At 46.9% G+C, this 12105-nt stretch overlaps 2 protein-coding genes across 9 annotated transcripts in view; one reads left to right on the top strand and one right to left on the bottom strand.

Annotated features, from left to right (window-relative positions):
• Positions 1-7216, top strand: part of FAM13A (family with sequence similarity 13 member A) — a 117865-nt gene extending 110649 nt beyond the window's left edge. For all 8 annotated transcript variants that reach the window (XM_039710446.1, XM_039710441.1, XM_039710445.1 and 5 more), the window contains 3 exons: positions 2242-2438; positions 3111-3212; positions 4093-7216. In XM_039710446.1, coding sequence (XP_039566380.1) covers positions 2242-2438; positions 3111-3212; positions 4093-4219 — 426 coding nt within the window. In that variant the 3' untranslated portion in view covers positions 4220-7216. The remainder of the gene's footprint in view (positions 1-2241; positions 2439-3110; positions 3213-4092) is intronic.
• The window catches only part of HERC3 (HECT and RLD domain containing E3 ubiquitin protein ligase 3), a 44817-nt gene continuing 39744 nt past the window's right edge, over positions 7033-12105 (bottom strand). The window contains 1 exon segment of the mRNA XM_039710452.1: positions 7033-11822. Coding sequence (XP_039566386.1) covers positions 11614-11822 — 209 coding nt within the window. The 3' untranslated portion in view covers positions 7033-11613.

Here is a 12105-nt window from a genome sequence, read left to right as displayed (position 1 = left end):
ATTGCCTAACAATCCAAGCAGGTGCATGCTATGTGAATCTTGTGTATGAAGATTATTCTGGTTCAAGGTGTAAGTGTTGCTGCAGGTTAAAGTGAGGTTCCTGTGTGAGACTTTAGAGGGAAGGCCTTAGAGGGCCTTTTCTGTTGGAGTTCTGGTTAAGAATCCTTTTAATTCACTCCTTTGTATTTAAGAGCAAAATTATTTCAGAGGTCTTGTGACAGCCAGATGCAGTGTGTTAGCTCTGAGGTCTAAATGAAATTCCTACACTTTCTTTTCCTCCTTTGGCCTCCCATGGCAGGAGGCTGGCTCCTGAGCTGCTTGCTGGCTCGGACAGCACACTGTGTCTGCAGCAAGGCAAGACAGGCTCAAGGGGATCTGTGAGGAAAACACCTTGCATCAGTCCCCAGGAGCAGCTTTGTCACATTGCTTATGGCAGTTGTCCCTTTGCTGTCTTTCCAGGAGCTCTCCCAGAAAAGGGCATGGGAGCTCCTCCTTTGTTGCCAGAGAGATTCCTCTAAAGCAAGGTGCACTGCTTTCACTGCTTAGACTGACTTAGCAAATCCTCCTCCACGGCAAGGCAGGGTCCATGTTCTCCTGCTGCCCCAGTCTGGGCAGGGTGGCACACCTGGGGACAGGGAAATGGCAGTGAAAGGTGGTCTCCCCTCCCCAGTTCAGCCTGGAGTTGTTGGTAGGGTTAAAGAACAGTACATGGCTGCTGGTTTGTGCTTTCTGTTTAAACTGTTCAGCTGATGTCTGGAGAAATGGGTCTTGTCTAATCACGTGCTAAATATTGCTTCAACTTCCACAAGTTCCCTGCAGATTTTCCTAAAATGCATTCAAATTCTCTATATCTTTTGTTATTATTGCTACTCAAAACTTCTTCCCAGATAATGTTTTTTTCACCCTCCAGCCTCAATCTTGATTGTAATTTTCAACCTGTAGCTTTGCAATGTATCATTGTGGCCTAGAGCTTTGAATTAAAAAGAAAACTCTGGGCAAACTATAATTTAATTTAAATGTATGCATTTATAAATCACTGAGGGTTAAACGGGACTAAGCCAGGTTTGGTGTTGCCTTCTCCCTTTGCTTGAAATATGGGACCAGTCTCTTAGGAATAGTTGAACTATTCACAAGGAATTACATGAAAAAAATAACAAAAAAAAAGTCTGCTTTTGATCCCAGTGCTACAATATATTTTGTCTTGAAGACTTTGGTGATATTAGCCCCAAAAGCTTTTAAAGATATTCATGTGCTTAGATCCTTCCTGGCTAGAGTTACATGGCTGTAAAATAAATACATTTACACACACACACATACATACTTTACGGTCCATGCTGGCATTTGCTGCTTTCTCTAAGTAGCCTCATTCCTTACATTAAGGTTGAAAACTGCCTTCTAGAAATAAGAGACTGGGCCTTGTTCCCTGATAATTAAAATTATTTCTGGACAGTGTCTCAGGACAAGCCCTACTTTTGAGAACACAGTGAACTGATGAATACCAAGTGCAGCAGGGACTTTCAAATCTCATGCCTCTAATTTTATTTTTTTTTAATTGGAATACAACCAATTCATCAGTGTGCATTGAGGAAGTGGGAAATTGGACTGTGCAGCGTTTCCAGTTCAATTTTTAGTGTATTCCAGCAAAATGGTCATAGCTAATGTTTGAACATATTAGCAGCAGCAGTCCTTTTACACTCAATCATATCCCACATTTAGGTAATTGCAAGACTCATCTGAGCTCACTGGTATGACTGTATGAGCATTTCAGGTCTTGAATTCAGCCATTAGAGAGAGCTGTTGAGCTGCATCTTTTGAAAGAAAATTCCACATTTTAACTTGGCAGTCTCTATGCTAGGAAATGTTTGCAGGGAAATGCAGAGGATGGCTGGCGTGCTTTGGACAATATGTGTAACATCTGTAAATGGGTTCATTTTCGTCAGAATTCACAAACTAAACAAAGCAACAGGTTGTTCTGAACCCCAAGTATTTTTTCTCTCAGTTGTGTCGCTCTGGGTCTCCTTAACCAATCTGAGTTTGTGGTGGCAATTTCTCTGTCATGCTTTGGTTCTAGGATGTCTTACTGATGGTCTTCTGGTGTCCTGTGTATTGCTTGGCAATTGAAGTGTTTGCTCTGCCTTTCCACTTCTTGTTCCGAGTGCATGTGGTGAGAGGAGGAGCCTGTTCCTGAGAAGGGAAGCAATAACCTGTCTTCTTGTGGGGGTGCTCTGTCCCTGTGTGTAGGAAGAAGAGGAGGGGTCTGAGGAGGACAGCAATGTGAAGCCGGATCTCACAATTACCTTAAAAACAGATGTCAGTGTGCGCAGCTTCTTGGATCAACTAGAAGATGATGCTGACGGCTTTGTTTCCCCGGTGGATGATAAGATGCCATCTAGGAGCAGTCAAGATATGGGGCTTTCAAATCTCCATGAAGCATCCATGTATGTTGAATTCACAGGCAACTACAAAAAGTTATTTCTTGCTGAGATAGCATTTTATTTGTCAGAAGAGTGTTCTAGGGTTTTTTCTATTTATGATCTGAGCCGTAAGTTTTCATGTTTCATTTTTAAATGCAATTGACCCTCATAGAAAGGATTTGGAAAGAAACTACCTTGTCCTGATACTTAGCTTATGCACCTTTGAATTCCATCTCTAAGTAGTAACTCCACTAGTGGCAAGTCTTTATTATGAAAACCCTGCACTCCAGAAGGTTTTTCATGTTTTGGAGAGGTCAAGTGGAACTAGCTTTGCTAGTTTCAAGTTTGGTGCAAACACATGTGGGTGGTAGCCCTAAGTTGTGACCATTAAATTTGATCCTATAAAAAGTCACCAAACCCAGGCCCAACTGCAGAAGATAAGTTTCACAGAAGTTAGTGGTAAATTGTGAAGTGCACACTTGACCTCCTTAGAAGCTGCAGCTTATGATCATTTTGCTGCACTAAACTCAGAGAGCTTTTTGTTTCAAGTAATTTGAGGCTGCCAGAGCTGCTTCCAGGAGCAGCTCCATTGCTTGGCATATGTACAGCTAAACATCTGTAGGTTTATTGTATGTTTTCCTGTTTTTATTGTGTTTGTTTGATTTGGATAATCTCATTTATCTTTAAACCCAACAGCCCTGAACTGTTAGAGCAGCTCCAAGAAGTCAGGGAAGAGAAAAAACGAATCAGAAAAAAATTGAGAGACTTTGAAGATAACTTTTTCCGACAAAACGGAAGGTAACAATTTCTCAGCTGCCTCTCTGTTCTTCAGCTACTTTTAATCTGTTTTGCATCTACAATGATCTCCAAATACGGAAAGTTACCTGAATTTAGTATTACGTATTTCTTCTTCACATTCATTATCATTGCTTTACCCACATTTAGAATGGTGGAAGAGTTATTCAATGTATAAATAACTATTTTTTCCCCCTAGTGATTTCTGTCCTATTCTTGCATATCTGTGAGCTATTCAGACACTAGTTTTATCAAGTATTTCTGCCTTAGTGTAACTGGTTTTATTTTTTTAAAGAAAACGTCCCTCATTAACAAGCTGATAGAATGTTTGCATGTATATATACTCTTAAATTATCTTGTCTGTTTCTTGCTACCAGCCATCATCCTTAGGGGCTTTTTTTAAATCGTTGAAAATTTAAAATTCTTCTGTAAGCCAAGAGCAACATGATCAAATACCATCTTTCTTTTGCATGAGTGTGCCTGTTCGTGTAAGTGCTGTGGTGCCAAGACAGAGGAGACTGTATTTTATTTTGCCATGCTCACAGGCTAACACTCAGATGGCTCCTGAAGTGTTTTCCAGCTGTTTTGCAGAGCTGGTGATTTTAGGGAAGCAGGGCATGTTTCAAGTAGGATTTTGCATTTGGAACTGTGGGGTTGTGCTCAGCCTCAGTACACAAGCATCCCACGCTTTGTTGGAGCAGCTTGTTTGCCCCTTTTTTGTTTGTTTGTTTTTTCTCTCAAAGGATAAATGTTTTGGTCTTGTTCCCTGATCAGGAGTGGGGGAGAGGAGCTGCTTTGTAGGTCTTGTTGGTGGACAGAGGGAGGCTGCTGAGGGAGGCTTCCTGTTACAGAAATCTTCATGGTCTGCCTTCACTCCCACTAGGAATGTGCAGAAAGAAGACCGCACTCCCATGGCTGAAGAGTACAGTGAATACAAGCAGGTTAAGGCCAAGCTGAGGCTGCTGGAAGTCCTGATCAGTAAGAGAGATATTAGCTCCAAGATCATGTAAAGGAGGAGATTGTTTTTGCCAATAAACAACGAGGAGAGAGCACCAAACGGACAAATGCATGAAGTGGATGCAGCTGGAGCCTGACTGGGAGAGCTGAGGAGCTCCCTGGGAACTGAAGGGTCATTCCCAGAGGTGGGAGAGGGAAGAAAGGTGGATTTCTGTAACTCTCTACATTTGCTGTTGCCCACTGTTTCTCCAGGCCTGATGCCCAAAATGGAGTTTGCCAGTGTAGGAGACACAACACTGCGCTCAGTGACTGCACTGAAGGGATCCTTCTGTATTGATTTGCTTACAGATCCTGTAAAATTTAGAATATCAAAGCCAGCCATGCTGTTCTTTTTTCCCAGGATATTATAGCAAGAGGCAATCTTACTTACTTCAATCTTGAGTAATGAAATCATCAAATAGCTTCTATTTGAGTTGAACAGACAAGTGCCCTGACCAATATCATGTTAGGGCACAGGTCAGGCAGCACCAAGACTGTTCTCTTGTAGCTACAGTAAAGATTTGCTCAGACTTTTGACCTGTTTGGAGTCCAGCATCTTCTGTTGCTCTAGAGAAATGCTGTAATAATCTCCTGGTCATCAGGCAGAGCTGGTGTGAGTTGCAGTTTTGCCCAGGCTTGAGTTGAGTTTTCTTCCCACGTTTTTGATGGCCAATTCAACCGAAGTAAAGGAAGTACCTGCATGTTTGGTACATGAAGGAAAATGAGCCATGCAGCCAGGTTCTTACCAGCTTGTTCTGCTTGGAGGGTGATACGGAAACCTTCTGACCACATTTGGGCAACAGGGAAGAGAAGAGGTTTTAAATGCTTTAAGTGAGAATCACTTGGAATTTTGGTGGTTGGTTAAATATCTGGTGTCAAATATGTGGTGGATATCTGGAAGACCCACCCCATTAGTATGTGTGCTTCATCATGATACAAACACCTGAACCCAAGCTGAAGAGTCCACAGAGGTGTCCCACAAACTCACCTAAATTTTCTTCTTTTGTGCACATCACCCCTGTGTGGGCTGCAGCAGCAATGCTGATGGTGGCAGCAGAGGATGGGCTTTTCTTCCCAGTGTAGGAAGTACAGAGAATACCACAGGGAACTGAGAGCACAGAGCTGTGCTCTGCCTGTGGAAAGGGCACCTGTCTAGAGTACAAGCTTTGACAATTTATTGTTTCCAAATTTGTTTGTGATGTTCAGAAATGAAAGTCCTGGGACACCTGATTCAGATGTGTCTTGGTTTGAAAGACTGGTGTCTGCCAAGAAAGGAAGGAACCTCGCTTGGAATGGAAAATGTAAACCCCCTCCCTCTGAGTTACTATAATTTTTGAAATCAAGGGGCTCTCAGGCCAAGATATGAGGATAGGAATGACAGTTCTTTACTAGCGTGTATAATAAAGCAGACAAACAACAAGACCACAGCACTGACCCCAGCAGAGCCCGGAGCCAGTCCCAGCCCCTCTGGGCCGCAGGCGCTGTGCCTTGGGGTGCAGTTCCGGGCGCGGCCAGCAGGGGCGCTGCTGGCTCCCGGCCCGGCGGCAGGGCCATGACTCCCCCGCACCTGCAGGGGGCGCTGTGCGCGGGCTCAGGGAGCGCCGTGATGGCGGCTGGGCCCAGACGGGAAGGGAGGGAGGGAGAGAGGCTCTGCTCCACAAACCCTGGAGCAGCCGATCCCCATGCCCCAGCAGGACTCCCATAAAAAAGAGTAAAACAGTCCTGGGGTGGTAGAGGAGATGTATCAGAAGCTGTTCCAGAGCTGTGGCTGGAACCACGGGATGCCTGAGCAGGCAGGGGGTGAGGGGACACAGTGCAGGACAGCTCGGAGCAGTGCCAAAGAGGCAGTGAGGATGGGACAGAGGTGGCACAGCTCCCAGCAGGGCGGAGAGGGGCGAGCTCAGGAACCCGGGCACCCGAGCAGATGGGGACAGGTCCCTCTCTCAGTGAGGTGGGTGTTCATAAGGTCTCAGTTCAGTGGCTGCGCTCACGAGCAGAGGCTCACCCAGAAAGGAAGAAGCAGCTCTGGGCTGGGCTCTGACAGTGGCAGTGAATTCTCCCCCCAGTAAGCAACAGCTCGACTGGCCTCTGATGCTGAGAGGGAGAGAGTAGGACCAGCCACTGCCCCCACCCCTTTACTTGCCCAATTCTCAGGGTATCTCTACCCCTAGGAAAGAAACCCCCCCAGATGAGAGAAGATACCTGAGCTTGGCCGCTTACTTGTTTTTCTTAAGTACCCATAAGTACCCAGTAGTTAATGTTTCTTTGCAATTTATGGGAAAAATTCTGTAGGTAAGAAGGAACAAAAGAAAATGAACCTAACCCCCAACAAGGTGCTCACGTCAAACAGGTGCTGCCTGAAGGAGAAAAAGGCCCCAAGTTCAGGGACACCAAGTCACTGACGGCTCACAATTCCACCATCCTGGGACACCTGGGCTCACTCCAGAGGCTTATGTGCACTCCGTGGTCTGCCCTGTGCCAGGCTCCACCCTGATACCAAGGGAGGGCACTTCTGTAATGCTTTCTTCAGCTCCCCAGGGGATCACTGCCAATGTACAGAAACCAAATAAGCAAGATGAAATCCGGTGTTGGTTGTAGCCAGGCCTCATGCATGTCACACCTGAGGAGCCAAAAGGACTCCCAGAACAACTTCTCCTTCCTTCTTTATTAAGGGCAAGTGGGTTCACAAATAGTCGTATTTAGTTTGTGGTACTTACGTAAGGGTACTTCATCCCTTTTCACTTGCTATGTGTGCTGTGTGTGTTCTTGCCAAAATTGCTTCTATTTTGGTCTCTTCAGGATCCCTTGAACTCTTCCAAAGGTGGTCATGGGCTGCATGTGCCCTTTGCTGGTCAGGGTGGGTGTCCTGGTTAGGGCAAATTGCCCCAACTGGTTCGGGAAAAGATGTCCTTGGAGAAATGTGGAAAAAAACCTGTTTATTTAAAAAGCAAAGCACCAACAACCATAAAAAATGAACAATACCAAACAATAAAACCTCTTGTTGTTCTGAAGTGATGGCAGATTCAGAAGGTTCTTTTTGTGGGGTGTAGCTCAGCTCACTGCGTGTCTCTCAGTCCCTCTGGCGCTGGAATACAGTGTCCCAGCCCTGGTGTGCCACAGGTGTGAACTCCCGGTGTTCTTCTGAGATGTTGGTCCAAAGCAGTTGTGAACAGTTCCAAGAAAAGGAAAAGCCACAGTCCAGGGAACTTGTCTGCCTCAGCCAGCTAAAAACTAACTAAAAAGCAAAAGAGAGCTCTGTCTCCCTGTCCATTCTGCAGATGACACAGTCCAGGAGCGGGATGCGGGGCAGCCAGTGCAGCTTCTGATAACAAACTGTGCTTATCCTGCCACCCCCTTCGCTCTTGGAACCAGCCTTAAAGGTGTAGAACTTAATCCCCAGCATATACAGAACAGATGATTGGGGATACAAGCACACCAGGACATTGGGTAAGGCAGAGATGTGTTAGTGAAAGCACTTGGGATGGGGACTGACGGCTTGGTTTGGCTTTTTTATTAATTGCAGAATTGCCTGTTCCATATAAAACCAGCAAAGACTGAATTTTGTATTTCCAAACAGGCCAGAGGACTTGCGTGATGACCTGGGGCTTGGCTTTTCAGAGGTGCTGAGTTCCCATCTCCTGAGATGGGATCTCCTCTGATTCTGGGGGAGGGGGTGTTAACTGGGCTGACAGACTGGATCAAAAAGTGCTTTGAAGGGAAACCCCCAGGGCAGCTGATCCCAGTGTCCCAGCAGGACTCTCAGAAGCAGCAAGCTGGGACAGCAGGAATAAAAATCCTGGGTGGTAGAGGAGATGTATCAGAAGCTGTTCCAGAGCTGTGGCTGGAACCACGGGATGCCTGGGGCAGGCAGGGGGTGAGGGGACACTGCAGGACAGCTCAGAGCAGTGCCAAAGAGGCAGCAGGGGTGGGACAGAGGTGGCACAGCTCCCAGCAGGGCAGAGAGGGGCGAGCTCAGGATCCCGGGCCCCCGAGCAGATGGGGACAGGTCCCTCTCTCAGTGAGGTGGGTGTTCATAAGGTCTCAGTTCAGTGGCTGCTCTCACAAGCAGAGGCTCACCCCACGGCAGAAGAAGCAGCTCTAGGCTGGGCTCCAGCAGCAGCAGCAAATTCCCTTCCCCAAGCAGCAGCTTCAACCATCCTCCTCTAAAGCCAAAACAGAGAGCTAGCCAGCAGCTGCCCCAGCCCCACCCTTTACCTTCTGAATTCTCGAGGTATCTCTCTCCCTTAGGAGAGAAACTCCCAGATAAGAGAAATGCAACCAGATGTCCTCCTCCCCTGAGCTTGGCCACGTCTTTTTTTTTCGGAAGTACCCAGTCGTTAATGATTCCTAGCAACTTAAGGGAAAAAATTCTGTAAGTAAAAAGGAACAAAAGGAAAGAAACCTAACCCCCAACACTGTCCTTCGAAATCTGTGTCACTGAGTGGGCCGGTTAAGTCCTACAGAGACCTCTGAGGCAGCTGAGGCCAGCACACTCTAGAATGTATTTTTCAGCTTGGCTGCCACAAGCACAAGAATTTCTCCAGTCTTTTTCTGCCAGTTCTGTATGGCCTTGGAGACATCAGACCAGAGCTCCCCGTGGTGAGGTTCAGCATTCTCACAGTGCTCCCTCACCTCTTTTTGTTTTTCCTTTGTGCCGTGCTGGAGCTCAAATTTGTAAAAGAAGGCCCAGGCATCCCCCAGGTCAGAGTCAATCTTCATTGTGCGGTGGAACCACTCTCTGGCCTTGGATATTTTATGCTCGCTCCAGAACAGCTTGGCCACAGCCAGTAGGACACATGGGGCATGTTCACACTTCTTGAGAGCATCCACACTCTTGGTCTTCCATTGCAGTCACGCTTCAAGGAAAATTGCTTCTGACCACAGGATTCCTGAATTGGGGCACTCTTGCAGTGCCTTGGCCATCAGACTGTTAGCAATGTTCTTCAGCCCAGCTTGGTACTCCAAGCATACAGACTCCAACCAGAGGTCTGGATTCTTTGGATTCTTCAGGCGAGACTTTTCTAAGACAGCTCTTGCTCTAGTCAGCTGCATGACTTTCTCCTCCAGCCTGGACAGCAAAAGCCACAGGGGTATGAAATGGGGGCACTTCTTCAACCCTTGATTATAAACCTCCCATGCTTTCTCTACCAGCTTTGTGTTCTTCAACTTGTCCTTTCATCATCCACAGCTTGGAGAAGCCCTCATAGTGCTTCAGGGCTTCCTCACAGAGCTCCTGGGCTGCAGCAGTATTCCCAAGCACCCATTCCAACTCCACAGACTTCATAAACACCCTTGCTCTGAGGGCACTGCTGCGAGCCTTTGCCAGCAGCCTCTTTGCTCTTTCATACTCACTGTTCTCGACTCAAGCTTCACAGCAGCCAGCCAGATCTCCTCGCTGTTGGGCTTGGCCTGGAAAGCCAGGGCCAAGATGCTTCTGGCTGCTGGCACATCTCCTGCCAGCCACTTGGATTTGGCTCCCATGAGCCACAGCACCTCTGTATATACACTAGATACAAGAGCAGCTAGACCTTACACCATAATACAGGTCACACAGTAATGTGCACACATTTCATTGTATATAAGAGTATATGTGCATATTCCTGTGTCTACATATGATCCATCCACCTAAACAAATAAATATGTGCAATATATGTGTCTAACCAGACATGCATCGATGGAATGACTGAGGGCTGATCTCAAGTCCAAGCTCTTCCTTGGAGGACTTCCCTTTGTCTGAGACAGGGGGAGAGGCAGTGCTGGTGCCTGGAGCAGCCTCTCCTTTGCTCCCCAACATGGAAAGGCAGCCACTCCATCAGAATTAAACATCAAATTTATTGCATAATACTGTACTATGTACACACACATCGAAAATAAACATTTGATATAACTGTATATTTGTCTTCAATGCTGCATTAGAAAGAGGCTGGGGAGCTCTCAATGTAGCCCACAGCTCGTCTTTAAAAAAAAAAGAAAAATCCAGAAGCCTAAAACCTTTTGTTACGAGGTGCAAAGTTCAATACTGTAAATTGAACATGGTGCATAAATACTATGTCCTAATAACAAGTCAATGTCAAAACCACCCTAGGCTTAAAATGAGATTTACATCAAGATCTGAAAAATGGCAGGGGGGAAGGGAGAAAAATCATTCAAACTTCACTTAATGGGACAGTGAGACTGAGGAAAAGAGGACAAAAGCTCTCCAATCATACAGGATAGATTTAGGTAGAGATTTTTCTACATTTTCAGTCTAATAGAGATTGTCTTTCAGGCCCCCGGCAAACAGTTGCCAACTGAGAGGGCTGTTCTCAAACAGCAAAGTAATAAACCTAACTGCAAAGATCAAACCAATCTCCAGACATGGGGCTATGACTCAAATGGGGATCTTCCTTCTTTGACCTGACGAGACTGGAGAGATTGCACACACCTCCCACACCCACACGCCCTGCACTCGCACATCCACACACACAGCTCCTCTGGACAAAGGTGGCAGCAGTAAAAGCAGCCACCTCACCTTGTATTGGAGTAGCAGGGCTGTTGGGATGGAAAAAGAGGGCAGCCCACCCAGCCAGACTGCAGACTTGCCAGGACAGTAACACAACACAAGAGAGGCATTCAGAGAAACCTGCTGTGATAGGCAGGGTTTGTGCTTCCACAAGCCTCAACACAAACCCCACTCCAGAAGGATTCTGAGGCTTCTTTGAGAAGCTTGAAAACAAAATTCAAGACAAGTGAAGAAAAACAAACTAACATCTGTAAACTACCGTATTTTCCATGAGACATCCTGGTGCAAAAAGGATCATCACTAATGCACTGCTCTGGGGTCACAAATGACATCCCAGCCCAGTACCATCCTCCAAGGACTGAAGGGCAGAGGAGACATTTCCATTCAAAGCAAGCAAGAACCAGCTTGCATTTAAAAAGGGAGGAAAAAAGGGTGGGGAGGAAAATCACAGCTTTTCAAAGAAGAGATAGCTATTTCATCCTGTTTCCACCATACCCTAAATGCAAGGGACATCAAAATATTTGAACTGAACTAAAAAAAGAGGTAAGAGTGTGTGTGTGCATGGGGGCAACAAAAGCAAACTACAAGGAATTGCCAGGAGGGCAGTGATGTCAAGTTGGAGGGGAAACAACAGAAATGCCCACTGAACTGGTTTTGTCCAGCAGATGAAAAAATTCAAAGCAAGAGCCTCTCCCTGCTGAAACCCCACAAAATGCTGGCAGCATCAGGCTGAGACTGCATTATCTGTATTATTATTATTATTTCTATTTCCCCACACCCCCCCCCAAAAAAAAAAAAAAGAAAAATAAGAAGAAAAGTAGTTCAGATCTATTCCCTTACAAAAATAAAGCCCAAGCCCATCATTCTGCTGCTCAGCACCCAAGAGTCTGTGCCAGCCCCGCAGGGTCAGGCCAAGCTGAAGCCCTCGTAGTGGTCGATGGCCTGCACGAGGCGGGCGCTGAGGATCTCCTTGCTGCTGTACTTTGGCAGGTCCAGCAGGTTGTAGCACGTGTGAGCCACGGGCAGGTACTGCTCCCCGCTGGGCGTCGACTGGATGATGATGCGCAGGCTGGACATGCCGTAGATGGGAATGCGGTCGCTGCCCGTCAGGAACACTGCAAGAGGCACAAGGGAGGCCGGGCAGGTGGGACAGGTGAGGGACCTCCCGCCAGGCAAAGCTCAGCCCCACCTGCCTGGAGGGGCTGAAACCCTGACTGGACTCCATGCAGCGCCTGGCTGGCCCCCAGGGGAGCTGCAGCAAGGCCAATGCCAGGCATGAACACTGGCCTTTATCCTTCCAGCAGTCACACAATCTGAGTGGCTGAGGCTGAAGGGACCTCTGGAGGTCCTTGGGGCCAACCCCCTGCTCAAGCAGGGCCATCTAGAGCCAGCTAGGTG

The sequence above is a fragment of the Passer montanus genome, unplaced genomic scaffold (assembly GCF_014805655.1).
Source record: "Passer montanus isolate IOZ18808 unplaced genomic scaffold, ASM1480565v1 scaffold23, whole genome shotgun sequence".
Taxonomy (NCBI): domain Eukaryota; kingdom Metazoa; phylum Chordata; class Aves; order Passeriformes; family Passeridae; genus Passer; species Passer montanus.
Note: the sequence above shows the minus strand (reverse complement) of the source record. Positions and strands in the feature narration are given on the sequence as shown.